Source organism: Phyllobates terribilis, unplaced genomic scaffold (genome assembly GCF_046119375.1).
Source record: "Phyllobates terribilis strain yellow unplaced genomic scaffold, ASM4611937v1 Scaffold_2__4_contigs__length_985480577, whole genome shotgun sequence".
Taxonomy (NCBI): Eukaryota; Metazoa; Chordata; class Amphibia; order Anura; family Dendrobatidae; genus Phyllobates; species Phyllobates terribilis.
This window is the reverse complement of record NW_027362762.1, coordinates 431,216,682-431,241,076: the sequence shown is the minus strand read 5'-3', so window position 1 is coordinate 431,241,076 and position 24,395 is coordinate 431,216,682. Positions and strand designations below refer to the sequence as shown.

Below are 24,395 nucleotides of genomic sequence, written 5' to 3'. Positions count from 1 at the left end.
CTTTGGACGCATGTTTTTTCTGCATCCAAAACGTTGCATTCTATTGAACGCAGGTAAATCCACGTGTTCACTGAACCATGCGGATTTATCGCATTCAATACTTTCTAGTGGTCAAATTTCTGTTGCGGACACTAGCGACTCCGCAAGAGAATTTGACATGCTGTGGTCCTGAAAGACAAGCTGCATGTCAGCGTCCACGGGTGATTTGCAGCCTCTGATGCACGCATAGTGGACATGGGATTTCTAGAGATCTCATCCACTACGCTGTAACATCTGGACGCTGCGGGTTTGATGCTGTATAAACACGCAGCATCAAACCTGCAGCGGCTCCTGACTGTGGCCACGTACCCCAATTCACCAGCAGCATGTCAATTTCTGTAGCGGACACGCCAGTCTCTGCTGCAGATTTTGACCGACTGAAGTGTCATTATATGCGGTGGATTCACATGTATCGACAACAAAAGTGCGGCATTAGAACACCACGTTTTGGACACAACAAAAATATGCTGCGTCCAAAGCACTGCTGAGTGCTGATCGGGGGGACATAGGGGCTAACAAACCAGCTGTGAGATGTTAATTATGGCCATGGACCATGTTTGCAAATGGCACCTTCCCAGGCTAAAAATAGCAGCTCACAGCAGCCACAAATTACATGAATAGAAATGCTAATGAAGATTGGCTGAATGGGACTAGCTGACACCTAGCTCTTTTGTTTGGTTATGCAAGGTGTCAATCAGACCTTTTCATGACCAAACTTAATTAAAGTAAAGAGTTAAATAAACACACAGAGCAAACACTTTATTTGAAATACAACAGACACATTCTTTAATCATTCAAATTTACCAATATACTCACCCCAGTTCCGATGGTAATCCAAGGTTTAAGCAATGTCCCATCAAATAACTTTATTTAACTCCAAAAAGCATTCACTGATGTGCAAAAACTCTTCAAAAAGCGCATGTAAAAAATGTATCAAATCCACATATAAAAAACGCATGCGTTTTTCCTGCCAAGGAGATGCAGAAACGCACAGGAAATTTCTGCTTCAAATACGAATCGTGCGCACATTGCTTAAATGCAGTAATGTTGTTTGCATTACGTTAAAAAGGGGGATTATTGAGAATTAAAACCTTACCCCCCACTCCCCTCCATCTTAAACCCCTGTCCCACTAACCAATTGACTTGTACTTGAAAAAGGAGTACATTTGTAGCACCCTGAGGATTCGGCTGCTACAGGGGTATTGCACCTCAACCCAGAGGTGTGATATTCCACTCCCGGGTAAGGATGGAGAGTGGAACTGAGCTCGGTAGGCTGCATGCACTACACACATCCCATTTCCGAGGAACAGGCCGACGGTACTCCCACTTAGAAATGTGCAGGTACGACCGAGTCTGTTCCTGGCTGGAGTGGGAGGGGGGTGGAACATCCCATGTAGTGTAGGGGCAGATAGGGGGAGCAGCCTGGGTAAAGTTAGGAGCTCATTGGGTGCTGGTCACCTGAGCTCACACATAGAGGGATATATAAGGTGGGCACCAACTAGAATCAGGGTCAGACGCAGAGAGTCAGATGCAGAGAGGATCAGCTGCAGAAAACAAGTTAGGAGAGGAGAGAAGAAAGACCAAGACCCAGAGTGAGAGAGGAGAAAAGAGAAAGACCCAGAGCACAGAAGAGAAGGGACCCAAGAACCCAAATCAGAGCACCGGGTGAGGAGTCAGCATCAGGGTACCGGAACCCAAGCTGGTGGGGGTAAAAACAATCCCCAGCCAGAGACCGGAGACCGTGGGCAGTGTCTGTCACGGTCACCCACCACATTCACCCCGAAGGCACACCACATGAAGGGTCAGGGAACCCAGGGCCAAGGGTGTCCCAACAGAAGGCCCGAGGGAGCTGGACCTAGGTGGATCACTGGTGGGGACGGCTGAAGAAAGGACAGAGGGAGAGCTCAGGGCCACGCTCCGGACTTGTTTAGGGGTTGGCTGGATCCAGGACCTGGTGGACGCAGCACGGCTCGGGTGGTCACTAGCAGCTGGAGTGACCAGTACAACATCTGCAGTAAGTAAACACCCTTAACTGCACAACCCGACTCTGTCTTCACTGCCGTCTGCACTACACCACCACAACCCCCATCCTCTGCGCCTGTCCCCTCTGAGGCTATACCCCTCCCGTTGGGGGTTATCCCACCAAGCTGCGCACCCACCATCAGCCTCAGCGGACCCTGCTGCAGCGGCGGCCACAGTGACCGCATCACAACGGGTGGCGTAGTCGACACAAAAGAACTTTAGTAACATCTGTAGAACTGCCACATCACACTGAGCTTGACGCCCTGGGCACGGGACCGGGTCACAGCCGCTCGGAGACTACAACCCCCCCCCATCTGATCCGGTGCCGGGTATTCCCCTCAAAAAGGAATATGTCCCAGGGGGCGCGTCACATTCACCTAACAGGAAAAGTGCTCAGTACAAAGAATACTCTTGCTTAGGCTACGATTGAAGGAAGTGAATAGACAACTAAGATGAAGTCATCCACGATGTCTGGAGATGTAAATGCAAAAAGCCATCACTGCATGTAAAAATTAAAACCCATAGAAATGCCAGAGGGTTCTGCTTTTAGGAAAACTAAACAGCAAAACATGACACAAACAATGGTGAATGTGTCTTACAAGCAGTGAAGTGACTAACCAGTTCCTGCCAAGAGAAACAAACAGAATAAAAAGAATGGGACAAAAAGAAAAGAGGACACCTGCAAGCAGTATCTGTGTATATGTCAGCTCTCAGAACATTAATCCTCATCATTGTAATCTACAGACCATAAGGCTGTGTGCCCACGTAGCGTTTTTCAAGCATATATGCTGCGGAATTTCCGCAGCGTAAACGCTTGAAAAACGCATGTAGATCCGCACCCCATGGTCCCCAATGGCATTCCGCAATGTCAATGCCCATGCTGCGGATTTTTCCGCAGCATATATGCTGCAGTCAAAAATCCGCAGCATGTTCATTAATTTTGCGGAAGCGCAGCGGAATCAATGTGCGGATGGTACCCAAGTCTGGATGAGAGGAGACTCTCATCCAGACCTGGGTACCAAAGAACCTGTAAAAAAAAGAAAAAATAAAGTTTATACTTATCTTATGATGTTTTCCCTCCGTCGCGCTGTTGTCTGAAGGACCTGCCACGTCATTGAGTCATGTGACCCACCACATGACTCAATGACGTCACCGCAGGTCCTGCACACAACAGCGTGAGCCGCTCAAGACTCCGGACGGGGCAGAGAATGCATCGGAAGGTGAGTATAAAGTTTATTTTTTTATTTTTTACCATTCTGAACAAGTTGTCAAGCACTTTTCCAAGTGATGCTTGGAGAAGTGCTTGATAACCCGCATGCAGAAATGCATGCAAAGACGCCTCACAAACGCTTCTACCTGGCGGGAAAACCGCATGTAATATCCGCATGCGATTTTCCCGCCAGGGAGAAGCGTAAAAAATATGCTTCAGGTCCGCAACGTGGGCACATAGCCTAATAAAGTCTCCAAGGCAGCTTAGCTCAGTGATGCATTCAAGAATAAAAGGAGGAAACCAAATGACTGTTCTACTTAGTTAGGTGGTTCCACAAATGCAGAAGACTAGCACAGTTTATGTAGGCTTCCTCTACACAAGATTAATTAACCATTCTGCATTTTTAATACTAGGACCGTAAAAATGGAAACGGGGAAAGGAAATAGCCAAAATGCAATGAAACTAAAAAACTTAAAAAAAAGCAATAAAGGCTTCCAAAATTCACAAAGAGAACTTGACAAACAGAAAACCATGCCAACAAATTTTTACCGCAGATTTTTAATCTTTCAACAAGTATAATAATTTTCTAATCTTACTTTTTGGGTACATTTTAGGGAAAAACAAAACTACTTGGCTCCCGCGTGTAAGGGTATGCTTCACAAGACAGTTATATGTTTTGGACGCCTTTGCCCACCTAAAGCAACAATTACTGAACTACAAGAATTATTATTCAATTTTAAACATATTGACTCCACTGTTTAAAGGGAAACTATCATCAGGAAAGGTTTGTTTAAATCAGGTTTTGTGTTACATTCATTTTTTTAATTTGTCTTTTTTTTTTTTTTTTTTTTTTTTACATATCACGATCTCAAAAATAAAAATTTGTAACCTTCTAATTTTCACGAAGTACAGTGGAACTCTTTAGACTTCTAGTTCCTGTCTTTTCAGGAGGCGTTTATAGAAAGGCGCATTATTATCAGCGGCAGGATAACAATGACAGGTAACACTATACACAGCTGATAACACAGGATCCACCATTACCAATAGTCACTGATACGGCTTCCTTTCCCTTCACAATAACCTTTTCACGCGCTCATTAAATGCTTCAATATAAAAGATAGGGTCAGAGTCTGACCATTGTGGCTAATGGACGTGAGAATTTCCCAAACGACAGGAAGTAGGAATCTAAAAAAGCCCCAGTGGCCAGTGTGAAATTCACAGGATTGCCATTTTTACTTTTCAATTAGATTGGGATATTACAAAAATAGCCTAAAATGTTAAAAAAAAGGACAATAGGCCATTTTATGATTACATATTGACTTTAAAGGGAACTTATCAGATTTATGCCGCTCAAAAACAGGCAGTGTGGAAGCAACAACAGAAACTTCGGCACTCCAATGTAGATGCAAGGAATATTTTATTCAGAAAAACCCCATAGGAGATAAGCAGGCCAACGTTTCGACCTCATATGGTCTTTATCGGGGCCTTTGCTAAACATAAACAAAGTAAGATATATCATACATAATGTTATCGGTATATCCATAGTTTGTACATACAAAAGATAGAACAATGTGAAGCTACGCAAAATAATACAGAAAAAAAGAGGAATATTCTTGGGTAAGAAATAAAGTTTGATAAATACATAGGCTATTTAATAGTACCATTGTAGCAGAGTGGTGTCACTAATCCCCTACCAAGGGAGAATCTACTTAGACAGTATATGTTGTGACGGTGGAGGAAAATAAAAAATAAAAATGAAAAATAAAAGTAGGAGTAAAGAAATAAATAAGAGTAAAGAAGTAAAGGGGTAAAAGGGACTATGGAGAAGCCAATCTATTGAATAGATAATGCAAGCACATAAACAGATGAATCAAGACAGCAGAAAATGCCCAAAAAGGTCCACATATCTTGTAATGAGGGGTGTGCTCAGGATAGATGTAGCGGTAAGATGCCGTATAGTGAAAAGGGAGAAGGTGTCTTCCTTTTATACCCCATAATGGAGTTCACCCCTCATTACCAGATATGTATGATTACTCTGAAACGGTGTAATGCTTTCAAAGTACAATATACATGGCTGCAATCACATAGTCAGCATCTGATTCATGCTGCCTGTGGTTCAGGCAGCATGAATCAGATTACAGGTCCCTTTAAAAGTGCTTTAACATCATGAGTATACTGTTACCTAAAGGGATCATCCAGGAACTAAAAAAATAGAATAGCTAAATGTGGGAAAAGTAGCTAAACAAAAATACTCAGCTCTAGCTTTATCTCTCTGGCAGTCCCTACTGGTTTCTTGACTTTGATGCAGCGATCACGTGCCATGCATCATTGTGTTTAAGGCCACGGCCCCACTATCAGTATTCAGTCAGTATTTTTTCTCAGGAGTGGGAGCCAAAACCAGATGAGGAATAATCAGAGAAAAGGTATAATAGAAACAAGTCACCAATTCTGCATTCATCACCCACTCCTGAGAAAAAATACTGACCAAATACTGATAGTGGGGCCGTGGCCTAATACTGACAATCATGGGCATTCGCGTTTATTCTTGCATGTACAGCTCAAAAGTGCTGAGGGCAACGACTGACTGCAGTGGTCATGTGCAAGTATAACATGTAATAACCAGCAAGCAAAGACTGGCAGACACCTCCAGTATAGCACTGGTGCTGACGAGTTTGAGCAGGTGAGTATTGATATATATTTTTTATTTGATACATTTCTTGCACCTAGTCTTTTTTTTTTTTTTTTTACTTTAAAAGGGGGTGTCTCCTTTCAGAAAATCTTCATTCCATGCTGCAATTTGTTAAAAACCCCCTTCTACCCCCCAAAAAAATTACATTTTACTGTCCCTGGGTCCAGCGCGCTGTCTCTGGCACTGCTCCCAGTGTCAGGTATTGGCTGTTGTGCTGACTTCACGTCGACAGTGCCCCGCGAGCTCAGCCGGGGTAAATGGAACACCTTGTTGGTTTGGTTAACAGAGCATGAGATAACCGTCAGGGTAAGAACACAACATCATAAGATATACAGAACAAAACGACCCTTACGCTCCTTTTTTTTTTTTCTTACTTACTTATCCCCCCCCCCCCAAAAAAAAAGAGGCAACAACCAAATACCTATATATCCATACAACCACTCCAAAACACCTTATAAGAGTGAGTGAATATCCAAATAAAAGGGAGTGCTCCCACCAACGTGAAGGTAGGGAATATTAGGGTGCTGTCATGGGCTCCGAAAAATCACGTTACCGGTAAGTAACTAAGACTTTATTCGTTCTCCCATGACAGCACCACGAGAGAATTACAGAGAATGGAGAATCTAGGGGGGGGGCACAGCCTGGAGCACCCTTCTCCCAAAGGTGTGTTCGGAAGATTCACCCATGTGCAACCTATAGTGTTTGAAAAATGTATTTGGAGAGGACCAGGTAGCAGCCTTACATATCTCCTCTATGGAGACACCCGTTTTCTCCGCCCAGGAGGTCGCCATGGCCCGAGTAGAATGGGCCCTCAGACCCTCTGGTACTTCTTTCCCACTTGATGAATAGGCCAGAGCAATAGCGCCCCTGATATAACGAGCAATGGTGGGTTTTGAGGCCCTATAACCTTTTTTAACCCCCTGGTGACAAACAAAGAGGGATCTCTTCTTTCTAAAGGCTTTAGTGATAGACCGGTATCTGATTATGCACCTCCTAACATCTAGGGTGTGTAGCTTGTCCTCTACAGGATTTTGGGGGTTGGGACAAAAGGAAGGTAGAACAATTTCCTGGGTTCTATGGAAGCGGGTGCTACCTTAGGGAGATACGCCGGATCTGGTTTGAAGACGACCCTATCCTCCAGGATCTGAGTGTACGGTGGAACCGAGGAGAGACTCTGGATATCACTTACTCTCCTAGTCAAAGTCAGTGCTACCAGAAGAGCGGTCTTAAATGAAATGTCTCTTGGGGAGGCCGAATCTAAGGGCTCGAAGGGAGGGCCAGTTAATGTTGTTAAGACCAAATTTAGGTCCCAAGGCATCAAGTTGGAAATTGAGATGGGTCTAGACCTAAAAGATGCCCTAATAAACTGAGAAACCTACAAATTTTTCGCTACCTCACAGCTAAGTAAGGCTCCCAGAGCCGATACCTGTACCTTTAGGGTACTTGTAGACAAACCTAGCTCTAGCCCCTTCTGAAGAAATTCCAGATCTGTCCCACAAGGGCCCCATCCTCCACCTTAGCCCCCCGAGAGAGTTAAGAATTTTTTCCAGGTTCTCGCATAAATGTGCATGGTGATAACTTTCCTGCTACGTAAGAGGGTGTCCACTAAATTTGATGAGAAACCCCTTCTTTTCAATAACGCCCTCTCAAATTCCACGCCGTCAGGTGTATATTCGGGGCGTGAGGATGGAAAACCGGCCCCTGAGAGAGGAGATCCGGAATCTCCGGAAGGACCCACGGATCTGAAACGGACATCTCCCTCAGGCAGGAGAACCAAGGCTTCTTGGGCCAGAAGGGGGCTATCAGTATCACTCTGGCTTTGTCGGCCCTGATTTTCCTGATGACAGCTGGAAGAAGGTACAACGGAGAGAAGGCATAACCCAGGCTGAAGTCCCAGGGGATTAGGAGGGAGTCTACTACTAGAGGAGTTTCCCTCAGGTTCAGGGAACAGAAAACTTCCAGTTTTCGATTCTGTTTTGTGGCGAACAGATCTGCCACAGGGAGTCCCCAACTCTAAGTAATCTGAAAAAAGACCCTTTGATTGAGAACCCATTCTCCTCCTTTTAGCGTGTTTCGACTCAGAAAGTCCGCCTTGGCATTCTCTTTTCCCTTTATATGCAAGGAGGTAAGGGAGAGGAGATGTTTTTCCGACAACTGTAGCAACAGGTCTGAAACCTTCATCAAAGTTTTTGATTTGGTCCCCCTTAGTGGTTGAAGTACGCCACAGCAACCCGGTTGTCCAACAAAATCTTGACATCCTGGCCCTGCAGGGACACAAGGAAGCCGTTTATAGCACGTTCCACAGCTAACAACTCTTTAACATTAGAGGAAATATTTCTTTCCTCCCTTGACCAGACACCCTGGATTATCTCTTCCTCTAGATGGACTCCCCAACCTGTGGGACTTGCATCCATGGTGACAACACAAGATGGATATATCACCCATGAGACACCTCTGGACAGGTTCCGAACATCCATCCACCACCGAAGAGATAAAACGGATCGGGGGGACAAGGTCAAAATACCCTCCAGATGCTCCTTGAGGATAAACTCATTGTGCAGAACTTCCCACTGCAGGGTCCTGGAATGGTACTGTGCCCATAAAACTGCTGGGAAACATGAAGTTAAAGTTTATAACAGGGACATTGCTCTTCTGAGAGACATGGAGGGATTCTGAATAGCAGCCTCCACCAGGAGCTGTATCTTCCTAATCTTTGAGTCTGGAAGACGGAACTCCTGCAGTTCTGAGTCCAGCACGACACCCAAACACTGCTGGGTCTTCATGGGCTTAAGTCTAGATTTTTCTAAAGTTTAGCAACCAACCAAGGTCTTTTAGAGCACCCATTACTTGCTCCAAAAGTGTACTACAATGAAGAAAGGAATTTCCCACCACCAGGAAAGCGTCCAGGTAATGAATGATAAGCACATTTTTCTCCCGAAGATGAGCCATAACCTCAGCCATGACCTTGGTAAAAATTCTAGGAGAAACCGCCAGACCAAAAGGAAGGGCCGCGTACTGAAAGTGTCTTACCACCCCCTGCAATCTAACTGCCACCCTGAGGTATTTCTCATATCCCTCATGAATGGGTATGTGACAATACGCATCCTTAAGGTCCAGAACCGCCATGTAACACTCAGAAAAAAGAAGTTTTATTGTGGAACTTAAAGACTACATTTTAAACGAAGGCACTCTCAAATACGTATTTAGGGCTTTCAAGTTTATAATCGTTCTGAAGGAACCATCGGGCTTTGGGATCAGAAAGAGAGAGGAGTAGAACCCTTTCTCTTTTTCTGGACCCGGAACCTCCCGCAAGACAGACTTCTGTATGAGTTCCTGGACTTCCGATTCCAGAGCTAATTGCTGCACGGGGGAGGAACGAGAGGGGGTTACCATAGATCTCTGTGGGGGTGCATATTGGAAATCCAACCTTAACCCAGAATTGACCAGACCTAGGATCCAACTGTTGTTGGAAATACGTTCCCAGGCGGGAAGAAAGGGTGACAGCCTTCCCCCCACCTGGGGAACAAGTCATTGTCCTTTCTTCCAGGGTCCCTGGGGGGAGGAACCAAATAATATCCCTCTACCATTTCCCCTGCGGGGCTCGTATCTATCCTGTTCTTTAGTTGATTTTCTCTGGACGAACTTTTTCTTCCGGAAAGAACGCTTATACGATGGTATGGGAACTGACAGAAACCCTTTTATAGTGCACCTTCCTTCTCCAATATCTCGTCCATTGATGAACCAAAAAGATAACCCCCCTCACAAGGTATGGAGCAAAGTCTTGCTTTAGCTTGGAGATCCCCCTGCCAACATTTTAGCCATAAGGCCCTGCGAGCTGCGTTGGACAAGGCCGCTGACCTGGCCGCTAACCTCACCGCATCTGCAGAGGCATCTGCCAAGAAGGCCGCTGCGCCCTGGATTAATGGGAAATTAGATAGGATGCCCTTTCTAGAAACCTTAGACTTTAGCTGGGACTCCAGTTGCTGCAGCCAGACCATAAGAGATCTGGAGGTACATGTTGATGCTACCACCGGCATGAGGGTTTCTGCTGCCGTCTCCAAAGCCCCCTTGAGGAAGGCATCTACCTTTCTATCAAGTGGGTCCTTTAGAGCCCCTATATCATGAAATGGTAAAGAGGATGACTTAGAGGCCTTGGCAATGGCAGCGTCCAGCTTTGAGACTCTATCCCATGAAGAGGAAGATGACTCGCCGAAGGGACACTTCCTTTTAAGTGAAGGAGGAAGGGAACCCTTTTTTTTCTGGCCTTTTCCACTCCTTCTACACTAATCCCTGGACCTTATCCACCAATGGAAAGCATCTCCTCTTTCTTTCGTCCAGTCCCCTAAACATCAGGTCCTGCACCGATCTCTCCGCCCTTGTATCTACAATTCCCATTGTAGAGCGGACTGCTTTCACTAAGACGTCCACCTCATTCAGGGGAAAGCAATGGCGACTTGAGCCTTTTTTCTGAAGAGGATGCTGACTCAGGTGAGGCCCCTGAGCTAACTTCACCCTCCGAAGCCGGGGAACTGTCTGAAGGGGAGTCCACCGGACTTTTCCTGCTTGCCAGGGCTTTGGAGATTTCTGTTTTAACCAGGGATTTTAACTCCACTGAGAGGTTGGGGGTCTCTTCAGTCACCATTTCTCTAATACATGACTGACAGAGCCTCTTAGGGTAGGCGTCTGCTAATGGGGCTCTACATAAAACGCACTCTTTGTCTTTTACTTTAGAGGCACACTTCTTCCCCTGAAAGATAGGAAAAAGAAGGGGACGCTATTACCCTAGTGAACTTTCATGAAGATCACTTACCCCACCAACAGGTTAGTACCGGGATGGACAAAGGATCTCTCGCAGCCGAGGGTTCTTCCCTAGAGGTTGCCGAATTTTCCAGTCTGCCAGAGCTCCGCTGGCTGCCCCCAGGCATGACTCCAGACTGGTCACTCCGACTGCCAGAGTGAGGGCGACGGGTTTTAATCAGGGATTTTGCCGAGCCCTCATGGTGCTTCCCAGAAAGAAGCTGATGCTGAAGCTGCTCTTGTAGCTCGTGCTCCTGCTGCACGTCTATCATGGCAGACAAACAGGAAGCAATCTTACAGTGAACTCTGCTCATACTTATACCGGGCACTGAAGAATTCTGGGTCACGTGACCGCGACCCAAGCCCCACCCCTCTGCCCCTGCTGACGCGCTCCCCCTCGCCGGCATCCTGCCGCCGCAGCACGTTAGGGCTCAGGAGGACGCAGACCCGGAAGTGTGTCAGCCGAGGCCAAGCCCCCGGACCTGCGTCCCGCGATACCGGCCTGTAACCACGCCCCCCACGGTGCACCACGTGGGGGGGAGGGGGGAGTCCGGAGAGCATCAGCGAGCTCTGGGGCAGCAGGGGTTGCTGGGCTGTGCCGGAGTTTCTCCTCCCAGTCAGGGAGAGCTGCTTCCAGGCTCGCGCACACGGTGCAGACCCCCTTGAGTCCACCGTGGCACCAACGTCTGAGCCAGCCGGAGTGGAGAAGGCATCCCCACTAAAACCCGGCCAGTCAGGCAAGGCATCTACAGGTAAGGCTGAAGGGTCCCATCAAGGACAGGAAATCAAACTGAGACGAGAGGGAGGACCGACCCTTTTAAGCCTGTAGGTTTCCTGTCCTTGGTGGGTGGATTCCCTCTCTCGTGGTGCTGTCATGGGAGAACGAATAAAGTGAGGTTTATTTAACAAACTGCAGCCATGGATGAAGATTCTATGAAAGGTGACAACTCCAATTTTGCTAATTTTGTTTTGTTTGGTAAACAGTCTAATATAAATAGGCAGTAGGATGGGTTTGATACCAGGACATTAGCTCTATTGGGCGACCAGAAATGATTATGATCTCTGTACAACGCGGCAGAATATGTTGGTGCTATACAAGCAAAATAAATAGAAAAAATAAAAGCAAAAAAGTACAGTCAGTATTTTATGAGTCGTTTGCTTCCAAACAGCACAAAATGTTGGCTTTAATTTCCCTCAAAGGAAGATATATATCAAATGGATTTCTAACTTTCAGCCACACTATGTCAACATGACATCCCCTGCAGCTCAGCATTATGGAGGGTCAGAGAGCTTCTGACTGGCCATCTCCTTGCGTGTAATATATTACTGTTTTTATAGTCGCTGATAAATGCTGTACAGTGTTTATGTTTGTCTGGCGCAAGCATAAAGTACAAAAAAGGAAGCTAAATACAGCAGTATAAATAGAAGTGCCAGGCAGGAAGCATGGATTAGTATACACAGCTTATTCCAAACCTTTTGAATGACATGCATTTGGCCGCTTGTATGTAAAAATGAAAAAGCAATCGATGGATAAAGACAAGGTTTTAGGAAACATGAATGATTGATGGCAATGTAGATTTGCTTAAAAAGTTTGATTTTCACAATTGTTGTGCATTTGCACAACAAATGCTTCAAAATACTTCCTAATGCATGGTAAAACATACAGCTCCGACAATAGAGCGCAGAACTGAACGGTTTCCCTTTATTTATTAAAGGTCTGCTATCCCATAGTGATTCTCTGTAAAAGTGTATATTGCTACATGTATTCTTTCAACTTAAGTTACATAGCAGATGCAGACAATGTATTCAGCAGCAATGACAGCATTTATATATTGTTCGGCTTTGAAACTAGAATTAGAGGATATGTTTCCAGGAGCCCAGAATAGTAACTGGAAGGCAGATTTCAAGTCTGGTAATTACGCAGGGTTGTCAGTATGGACAGCCATATGTAATGTAACAAATCCATTTACCTCTTCAGTGAAGCTGAACGTATATGCTGTGGCCATTGTAGTTCTAAGAATGTGAGTACATTTGGTACATACGGCGCTTTAGTAATATGGCACCAGTAATGAGTTACATTCTGTATGGTGGTCCAGAGCTGCACCATTCCAAGATTTGTAATGCAGTGGGATGTTAGACTTTGTACATCATACTATTATACAGGGACTAGTGTAAGGATTATGCTTCCCAAAATGCACATCACCAAGGCAAGCTCAAGAGGTTGCATAACTGCTGCTGTGGACTGGAATTCAGGTTATAAATGGACTAGTACTGGATAAGGTAAAGTTACCCTCCATTCAACCACCTAGTGCCCTCCTCACCAACCACCCTGGAGCCGTTCATGCATTTTGGTTCCCCCATAAAATGATACCGCAGCCACAGAACGTTCTCAGTAAGTCTGAATTATACCAACCCAAGCTTTTCATCGGGAAGTCCAAGGCTATAGTGACCATTTAGTTAAAATGAAAATGGGAACATGTATTTTGACTATATAATAGCTATGTACAGTGAAGCTCAGCATAACTGGCACCTCTTCATTTTTTCATAGACTGTACAATATCTTCAGAAATATATGGAAATGTACCAAAGTTATATCTTCAGGATTTTCTAATTAGTGGTCCAAAGTAATACAACAATAAAACATAGTTTTTCAACTTCCATGTTGCAATTTCAAAGAAAAAACAGAATAAACAGCATGTCCAGCAATAAAGGCACCCCTGATTAATACTCAGTTGCACAACCTTAGGCTGACAGCCTCCAAATGTTTCTTGTAGCCATCTATAAGATTCTTGCACTTCTCAGCTTGAATTTTCTCCCACTCTTCCTTTGCAGTTTGTTCAAGCTCTTGAATGTTTTCAGTATTTTTTCTACCCAATGGCAGATTTCAGCTCATCACAAAGATTTTCAATGGGATTGAGGTCAGGACTCATTAGTGGCCATTTTAAAACAGTCAATTTTTCTTTTTCAACTATTCCTGTGTACTTTTGGATGCGTGCTTTGGGTCATTGTCTTGCTGGAGGGCCCATGATCTTCGGCTCAAACCAAGTTTTCTTACACTGGGTAGTACATTTCGCTCTAAAATCTCTTGATAATTCTCTGATTTCATGATTCCCGTGATATGATCAAGGCCTTCAGTACCAGACGCAGAAAAGCAACCCCACAGCATTATGGATCCTCCACCATGCTTAACTATTGACAGGTGTTCTTTTCTTATAAGCTTCACTGCGCCGCCTGTAAACAAACTGTTGCTTTGCATAGCCAAAAAGCTATTTTTGTTTAATTTGTCCACAGAACATTTTCCCAGAAGGATTGTGGTTTATCAAGGTACTCTTTGGCAAAGATCAGTCATTCCTTTTTATGACTTTTCTTCAGCAATGGTTTCTTCCTTGGCCATTGTCCATAAAGCTCTGCTTGGCTTAGTGTGCGGCGTATGGTACTTATTGAAACTGTGACTCTAGACTTCAGGTAGGCCTTAAAGTCTTTGGATGTTTGACGTGGTGCTTTTCCACCATTCGCACCAACCTTTGAAGACATCTCTTGTCAATTTTCCTCTTTCCCCCATGTCCAGGGAGATTCTTGAGGGTTCCATGCTTTGCAATCTTTTTCATAACATTGCGCATGGTTGAAACTGGGATACCAAGATCTTTAGAGATGGCTTTATACCCTTTGTAAGTCTTATGTTTGCTAATAATAGCAGTTCTGATGTCCTCAGACAGCTTCTTTGTCTTCACCATTGTGACAAAGGAACAGAGCCTACCATGTGGCTTTTTAAAACACTGAAAGCATCATTCATTGGTTAATTCATGTCACATGGGCACCAACAATTAATCACAGGTGAATCTCTTTTGTGATTTACCACAAGCGAGTTAAAATGTGTTTCCATACTAAAATTAATGTAAAGGGTGCCAATAGCAGTGTCACCGTAAGTTTTAGGTTTTTTTAATTTTTCCTCCCATTGTTTTTTGTTTTAAATTATTGTTTATCATTTGCTCTTCTGTATTTAACACGAGTGCTCTATACAAAAAACTGTTGCACTTGATTCATTTTTTTCAGGAGATATTACACATTATGTACTTAAACTTCATGGGTGCCAATAACAATGAGCAAAACTGTATAGGCATTACTGGACTTGTCTGTGAAAGAGCTACATGCACGTATAAATAGTTAAGGAGATGAAATCCTACAAACGGATTCCCTTTAAGCAATTTAACAATGCAAATATTAGGCTATATTCACACTGTGTTTCTTCTGCGTAATGTTGCTGTGTATTTTTATGCAAATTAAAAGCTGCTTTGTACAGTAACAGCAAAAGCTGTGAGATTTCAGAATCCTCATGCACACACTTTTTTCCTGACAATTCGAAAACTGCAGAATGCCAACGCAGCATTTTTGCATCCATAGAAAGCAGTGAGAAAGTGAAAAAAAAGCAGGAAACCACTATTATCAGTTATTACAGCGTTTTTGCTGAAAAAAAAATGCAGGTAGAGTAGAATGAGAAACCCCTTTATTTTTGTAATTTTTCCAAGTTTAAATTTTACCATAATGTATTGGTGTGCTCACATGAGCATGGTTGTTAGTATTAGTACAGTTTAATTAAATTAGTAATATGTGTTAAAGTAAACAATGTCTGACCAACTCAATGCCCTACCAATGAGTGGAAGTAAACAAAGCCCTATCAATGTGTGAAAGTGAGCAATGCCCTACCAACTCAATGCCTTAACCAAGGTGTAAAATACACAGTTCCCTACCAATTCAATGTCCTCCCAATGTGTTAGGTACACAATGCCTGACCAATTTATTTCCTCCATTGTTTTTACATTTGCAATCATATATTTTTTCATTAACTCACATAAGCTTAGTTCACGGCTGCACTTCATACAGGAATCCAGCTTTTTTTTTTTTTTTGTTCAGAATAGTCACTATTTTTCAGACAAAAAGCCTTAGTTACTTACCGGTAACGGGATTTTTCGGAGCCCATGACAGCACCACGTGAGAGAGAGGATCCGCCCATCAAGGACAGGAAACCTACAGGTTAAAAAGGGCGGCCCTCTCTTTCCGCCTCAGTTTAGTTAACAGAGCATGAGAGTACCGCCAAGGTTAGTTATAACAAAACATAATCACATTAAGTACATTACTTTTCATCAATTTCCCACAAGGGTGCACAAAAAGAAATCAAATCTACAGGAGTGCACAACACCAGTGAAGGGAGGGAATATACGGGTGCTGTCATGGGCTCCGAAAAATTCCGTTACCGGTAAGTAACTAAGGCTTTATTCGGTCGTCCATGACACCACCACGTGAGAGAATTACAGAGACGAAGGAAATTAGGGAGGGACCACAGCTTGAAGCACCCTTCTCCCGAAAGTGAGATCTGCAGAGCCACCCAGATCCAATCTATAGTGCCTATAGAAAGTAGAGGGAGAAGACCAAGTGGCAGCCTTACAAATCTCCTCAATGGAAAGCCCTGTCTTCTCCGCCCAGGAGGTTGACACCGCTCTGGTAGAATGCGCCCTCAATCCCTCCGGTATCTCTTTATCCCCTGAGGAGTATGCGAGGGAAATGGCCTCCTTGATCCATCTAGCGATTGTAGCCTTTGAGGCCTTACAACCCTTCCTAGCCCCCTGATAGCAAATAAATAGGGACTTATCCTTTCTAAAGCCATGTGATACTTCTAAGTACCTTAGTACGCACCTCCTAACGTCTAAAGTGTGAAGTCTCTCCTCTTTTTGATTTATGGGCGGAAAGCAAAAAGTTGGGAGAACTATTTCCTGGGTTCTATGGAATCGAGTGGCCACTTTAGGAAGAAAGGCTGGATCAGGTTTTAATATAATCCTATCGTCCAGAATTTGCGTGAATTGAGGGCATATTGAAAGGGCCTGTAGGTCACTGACTCTCCTGGCTGAAGTTAGGGCTACTAACAGGACCGTCATTAGGAAAATAATTTTGGGGGAGACTAAATCTAGTGGCTCAAAAGGAGGACTGGTCAAGGCATCTAAGACATAATTCAAATCCCAGGGAGACATCTTTGCTTTGGTAATGGGTCTACACCTAAAGGAAGCTTTTATAAAACGGCCTATCCAATAGTTATCTGCAATATTGGAAGAAAATAAAGCTCCCAATGCTGACACCTGTACTTTCAAGGTACTGGTAGTGAGACCTAATTCTAAGCCTCGCTGCAGAAATTCCAGAATTTTCCCAATAGGGGGCCCCTCCTCCACCTTAACTTCTGCAAAGGACAGAAACTTCCTCCAGGTCCTGGCATAAATACGGGTGGCAACAGGTTTTCTGCTAGCCAGGAGAGTATTCACTACATTTGCGGGGAATCCTTTGTTGGTCAATAACACCCTCTCAAATTCCACGCCGTCAAATGTAGACTCGGGGTTGGAGGATGGGAAAGTGGCCCTTGAGTGAGGAGGTCCGGAATCTCCGGAAGAACCCAGGGATCTGATATGGACATCTTCCGGAGACAAGGGAACCACGGTCTTTTGGGCCAAAAGGGACATACGAGTATCACTCTGGCCCGGTCTGCCCTGATCTTTTTTATCACCGCTGGGAGCAGGATCATGGGAGGGAAGGCATATGCCAGAGGAAACCTCCAGGGAACCATAAAGGCGTCCACTGCCAGGGGTCCTTCTCTGGGGTCTAAGGAACAAAAATTTTCCACTTTCCGATTGGCTCTTGTTGCGAATAAGTCCACAGTCGGAAGGCCCCACATTTATACGATTCTGGAGAATATTTGTGTATTTAGGGACCACTCTCCTTCTTTTACAGAAGTACGGCTGAGGAAATCCGCTGTGATGTTTTCCTTGCCTTTTAGATGAGTAGCCGAAAGAGAGAGACAGTGATCTTCGGCTTTCAGCAGAAGTGCGTTCGCTACCCTCATCAAGTTTCTTGAGCGGGTTCCCCCTTGGTGGTTTATGTAAGCTACCGTGACTTGATTGTCCGAGAGTACACGGACATGCTGGTCCTGAAAATATATAAGGAACTCGTTGAACGCATGCTGCACCGCCAGAAGCTCCTTAACATTTGATGACAACTGTTGCTCACTGCTTGACCAGGTTCCCTGCACTAATTTCCCTTCAAAGTGAGCTCCCCAACCTGTAGCACTTGCATCAGTGGACAAGACTGCAGTTGGACTACATTCCCAGGGAACCCCTTTAGCAAGATTGTCTTGTCGTAACCACCAACGAAGGGACCATATGGCACGAGGACCTAGCGTAAACTTACGGTCTAGATGCCCCTCTAAAGCTGCGTTATTGTACAACACATCCCACTGAAAGGCTCTTGAATGCAATTGTGACCAACGAACCGCAGGAAAAGTGGAGGTGAAGGTTCCCAATAGTGACATGGCCTTACGGAGTGACATAGAAGGTTTACGTATACATTGTTCTACCAACTCCCGGATTCTATCAATTTTCTCTTCTGGAAGACAACATAGCTGTTTCCTGGAATCTAATATGACCCCCAGATATTGTTGTACCTTGAGTGGAGATCGTCTAGATTTTTCTAAATTTAGAAACCACCCCAAACTCTTTAAGACCGACATGGTCCCCTGCAGGTGGGTCTCGCATTGAACCAACGAATTCCCCACTATCAGGAGATCATCCAGGTAAGGGATAATTAGAATGTCCCTTTCTCTTATATGGGCCATAACTTCCGCCATTACTTTAGTAAAAACCCGTGGGGCTATAGCTAAACCGAAGGGGAGTGCAGTGTATTGGAAGTGTTTAACCACCCCGTCTATTTCAATGGCCAGCCTCAAGTATTTCTGGTAATCACTATGAATTGGGATATGGTAATACGCATCTTTGAGATCGAGCACTACCATATAGCAGTGGGGAAAAAGTAACTTTATTACGGATTTTAAAGACTCCATTTTAAAGGTGTGTATTTTAAGGAAATTATTCAGGGATTTCAGATTTATAATTGTCCTGAAACTTCCATCCGGTTTCGGAATCAAGAAGAGCGGGGAGTAGAAACCAAGACCCTTTTCAGCTTCCGGAACCTCAATCAGGACGTGCTTTCTTATTAGGGTTTGTACTTCCGAAACGAGGGCAGCCTGGCGTTCTGGGGAAGAACTGGGCTGATTGTGTATCCCCTGTCTTCTGCTCATTTTTTGGAGACGGACCAAAGAGTAGACCTCTACCTTTTCGACCTCTTTCATCAGACTTGTCTTGCTCCCTGAAATATCTCTTCCGGAAAAATTTCCTCTTCCGGAACGATCTCTTAAAGGAGGGTAGAGGTACTGATGGAAACCCCTTCTTAGGGTCCCCCGCTTTCTCCAATAAGTCGTCCATGGTCTGACCAAAGAGGTATTCCCCTTCACACGGGATTGTACACAGTCTGGACTTAGTCTGTAAATCCCCTGGCCAGTTTTTAATCCACAAGGCTCGCCGAGCCGCATTTGACAGTGCTGCTGACTTTGCTGCCAACCTCACCGAGTCCACAGATGCATCAGCAAGAAAAGCTGCCGCCCCCTGAACCAGTGGAAAGGAAGAAATAAGGTCTTTCCTAGAAGTCCCATCCTTCAACTGACTGTCTAGCTGTTCAAGCCACACCATCAGGGCTCTGGACGTACAGGTAGCTGCTACTGTTGGTCTCAGTGCTCCCGCAGCTGTCTCCCATGCCCCTTTCAGGAAAGTATCAGCCCATCTGTCTAGGGGGTCTCTCAATGCACCCATATCATCGAACGGGAGGAAAGTTCTTTTCGCTGCTTTAGTAACAGCAACATCCAGCTTGGGTGCTTTTAACCAGGAGGAACACATAGCATCCTCAAACGGATATTTCCTTTTAAAGGATGGAGGAACACTACCCTTCTTGTCAGGCTTTCTCCACTCCTTATCAATGAGGTCTTTCACCCTTGAATTTACTGGAAAGACCCTTCTCTTCTTTAGCCCCAGACCACCAAACATAACATCCTCAGCTGACTTCTCTACCCTCGAGTCCACTATCCCCATTGTAGATCGGACGGCTTTTACTAGGGCATCGACCTCCTTCAGGGGGAAGCACTGTCTGTCTGGCTCACTATCAGAGGAAGAGAAGGCGGAGGAGGAAGCGACCGATAGCTCAGAGTCTGAACCCGGCTGGGTTTCTTGAGGAATATGCCCAGACTCAGAACCTTGCAATGCTTTGCCTATTTCTTCCCTTATTAAAGTTCTTAGGCCTAGGGAAAAATCTGGGGTCTCCTCCGATATCATTTTGCTGATACAAAGCTGACACAACCTTTTGCTATAAGAATCAGGGAGTGGACAGCTGCATAAGGCACACTCTCTGTGCTTGGACTTCGAGGAACATTTCATACTCTAAAAGAAAGTCATAGTTAGAAAGAAGGAGGAAACATTAGTAGAACTTTCACGAAGATTCCACTCACCCCACAGAACCTTCGGTACCGTAGAAGCAGAAGAATCCAGCATGCATGGCGAGGAATCACGCCGCACCGGACCGTCCTTCCTGCTCTTAGTGGTAGCTCTTCTAGTTGTACGACCAGACCCTAGCCGGGAATGACGCAGCGCCACTAGTTGTGAGGGCTCCCCAGAGGGCTGCTCCTGCAGCAGATGTTGTTGCCTAGGTGACAGCTCCTGTGAATCTTCCATAGCTTACAATGTAAGAATGGGCTGGGAAGCACCTCTGTATGTTACCAGACCCTTTATATACTGGCCATACCGGTACCATGTGTGGGTGTGTGTTTCCTTTTTTTATTTTACCCAGGAGGGCGTTACCTGCTCCTTGGTCTTCCTCCCCAGGTCCAGGTCGGATCCAGGTGGGCTACTCGCCGCCAGGTCCTCAATCCCCCGGCGTTCAGCTGCTCGCGCCAAAAAATTCAAACGAGCCCCGCCCCTTCCGGTGATGTCACAGGGCTTCCTGCTCGGCGCACCAGAAGTCGCGTCAGAAGGTCGCGCCCGTCACGTGCGCCACCGGCGCGACCTGGATCTCCTGCAAGCGGTAGCGAGGGGGGAAGCCCGCTAGCGGCCCCACACCTGGCGGACATCTACCTCCCGTGAGGCGATGTCGCGCCTGCCGCAACGCTCACGGAGGCGCCCCCATGAGCCCTGCCGTGGCGTCTCCAGAGGACCGGGACGGACCGGCTCCAACCACCTGCTGTGGCCCTCTCTGGGATAGGAGTCCATCTTCTGCAGGTAAGCCTGCAAGGTCCCCCATCATGGACAGGAAACCTAAACTGAGGCGGAAAGAGAGGGCCGCCCTTTTTAACCTGTAGGTTTCCTGTCCTTGATGGGCGGATCCTCTCTCTCACGTGGTGCTGTCATGGACGACCGAATAAAAAAACTTTTTCCTCTAAATAATTTGATCAAATTGCCCATTTTTCAAAAAATGTTTTATGGTTTCACAGAAGTCTTGCATTGATGGCTTAAGACTTTGCATTGTTCATGCTTTCCAGGTGGAAGCAAAGCTGAACTTGGGATCCTGAAAAACGCAGCAAAGAAACACGGCAAAAATAAAACAAACGTAGCAAGAAAAGCAGCAAAAAAATGCAGCAAAACCTATGTTTTGGCTGCAGTTTTTTTTACTGCCAAGAGATCAGGTCTTGGCTGCAGAAAAAAAGCAATGTGTGAACATAGTCTTACATAGGTAACCAGGCAGATAAATAAATGGTGACCATAAGGCTGAATATGCACGGTCCTCAAGTTTTCCATTTTACGGGATCCATTTTGACCGGTCACAATACATTTTTAAAGCAAACATACAAATACAATGGAACTTTAAGTAAAGCAATGATGGACATTATACCATTCCATTGTCTTTGGCTCTCTCAAAATGATTAGTAATGACCACCCCAATTATATAAGAGCCGCTGTATTAATTTTACAATGTTTAAGCTGTTATGATAGACGATGCTTTGCTTTCTCATTTAACGTCTTGACATATTTCAAAGATTTGTTTTTGAAGTTTGAGAAGTCTGCATGAAAGTTAAATGGAAGAAGGACATTGTGTAATGAAGTTTGAAACCATCCTTTAAAACCTCAAATTTATAGTCTGAGCTACCAAATTCTGCAAGTGATGTCAGCAAAGCAACTAGATGCAGCTTGCCAGAAGTGAAACGGACCTATTGTGCTTTGATAGCATACCAGCTGTTCTTAGTAAGGGCCTGGGGGTATATTGTAGACTACAGCCATATAGTACATGGTCAATAAAAACTGCTTCATAGCCTGTGTAAATATTCAATCCAAATTATGGAGTCATAAATTACTAGAATTTCCATGAAAACTAGAAAATTGTCCATATATTAGTAAATTACAATTTAGGGCAACAGTCGGGTGACCATAGAAAGTGCAGCCACACAAATAAAGGTAGGATTCTTTCAGTGTCAGTACTAGAAGTCACAGCCAGGAAAGTGGTTACACGAACTATGAATGCTGAGACCACCACCATCTAGTGTTTACACACCCTATGGGCAGCAGGGGGTCTTGAACTGAATAGTTGGGGTAACAAATTTAAATGTATTATATACCAGACATATAATGAATCTCTACATACCTGTTCAGCGCCAACCATACTAATAGGCTTGCACTTAAAAAGGTGGTTGATAAACTTTGGAATGAAGGAGCTGAAAAACAACAGAATTCAAGGTAAATGGGTAAACGCAGAAAAAAAAATCCTACAGAAAGAAGAAGTACGGCTGTGCATGTATTCACCCAAATGACTCACCAGATGTTATCATATAAAACTCTTAAAATAAAAACAGTAGGGGCGGGTGGACAACACTTCACTTGCGGTATTAAACGACTGCTTAAAATGTACTTGTTTGCCAATCGTAACGCATTTAATTGAAACAGGTAGATCGCATTTCCAGTGCTCACAGAATGATCAGTAATAGATAGTTCTTGTGCATAGACTGTCATTGTTCTCGGCAGCACTTGTCCTGTTTACACAGAACATGTGCTGCTGAGAACGATAAGCCTACTTAAAAATAATTTCACCTGACAAACAAGTATTTCGCTCATTCGATGGCCGTCTATTGGCCTTTTTACACTGTCTAATTATTGGGAAACCAGTACTGTGGAGTCGGAGTTGGTGTATATTTTGGTGGAGTCTGTATAAAATGGATACATTACAACTCCTAAAATATATAATAAATTGGGTACAGTAGTACAATGCAGTATGTGCTGTAAATGTTTTCATAAGAATTTGGGAAAGTTATGAAATGTCCTATAAATGTCTCTCCTATTCCTGATCTGAGGGTCTAGACTTTTAGCTGAGATGAATCTGTGCTGCACTTTTTGTACATGCTCAGTAGTGAGGCAGAGCTGTGGAGTCGGAAATCAGGAAATTTGAGGAGTCGGTGGTTTGGCTTACAGACTCCACAGCCCTGCGGCAAACGAGTGTTCCTTGGAAAACTGGTTCACAATAATCAGTCAGAGTAAATTCAGTTTAACACTATCAGCAAGGAAAGGGGTTACTGCGGAGACCGTTGTGTACCCCTCTGATCTGGGGAATGGGGCTCTGGAACCCCGACTTGAATGGAGTGCGCATGCTCAACCTCAGCTCCATTAATTATTTATGAGACTGCCGGAAATAGCCAAGGGCTGTACGTGGCTGTCTTTGACAGTCTCAAAAACCAATGAATAAAGAGGAGGTCAAGTATGCGCACTTCCGCACTATTCAATGCTAGATTGCTTTGGGTTCCAAGATTCAGACCTCCAGTAATCAGCATGGATATGGAATAACTTGTTATTTTGAGACAAAACCTTTAAAAACGTGTGTTCTTTGAATGTAAAGTACTGAGAAAACCGTGAATGCTTCCTTACAATAGATATTAACCACAGCATTTGATACAGGAGCTTCCAAGGGTCTGTTATTCATAAGCCGTACACTAGAAACAGCACATTACAAATAAAATCAATTACAGTCTATGCCTATTACGATAGCAAGAAATTGGGCCTCACATTATAATACCTTGAGAAAACTGCACATGAATTCTAAAGAACGCTTAAGATATATTTAATAGTAGACCATTAGAATCCTCATAGGGTATATCACATAAAATGTCTTACAATGTAATGAAAAGTCTTCCTTCAGAGCCCCACAAAAGCCATGTGGTTCATCAATTATAGCCATTCCATGAAGAAATACCGTATGTGCTGAGAAGGTGTGTGAAGTAGTAATTTAAAGTAACTTGTGTTTAACTGTGTAGGTAGCCATTCAAAAACATTATCCACCCATGGTAACCCCATTATATTACATGACAGAACATTTTGACTTCAGTTATGTGAACAGAGTCTTATATGGCAACAAAATATTTTTTCGTAAAAAAATAACACGAGGAAAACTAAATGAAGTGAACATACAGGCAAAAATTAAGAGACCACTGCACAGTTTTCTAAAAAATCCCCATCTCTACATGTCTGACAGCCATTCCATTCCAGTGTCAGTTGAATTCCAACCAAATTACACCTCATTCTACTTAATGTGCTTCTGATTAGGTGATCACCTGAACCAAATCTTATGTAACGAGGGAAAATATAAAAAACACTGCTGTGGTCTTCACAATCCTCTTGCAATAGGACAAGCTGGATGGCAAAACAAGTGCTAGGAATAGCCCAAAAGTAATTTGAATGAAAAGATAACTTTTAACCATGCCAAAGGAGTTGAAAAGAAAATTCTTGAGTGAGAAAAAGAAGG

General features: G+C 44.3%; 1 protein-coding gene across 1 annotated transcript in view; it reads right to left on the bottom strand.

The window, feature by feature from the left end:
* VPS53 (VPS53 subunit of GARP complex) overlaps nt 1-24,395 on the bottom strand; it is a 267,635-nt gene that overhangs the window by 38,651 nt on the left and 204,589 nt on the right. The window contains exon 19 of the mRNA XM_073665297.1: nt 22,251-22,320. Within this exon, the coding sequence (XP_073521398.1) occupies nt 22,251-22,320 (70 nt within the window). The remainder of the gene's footprint in view (nt 1-22,250; nt 22,321-24,395) is intronic.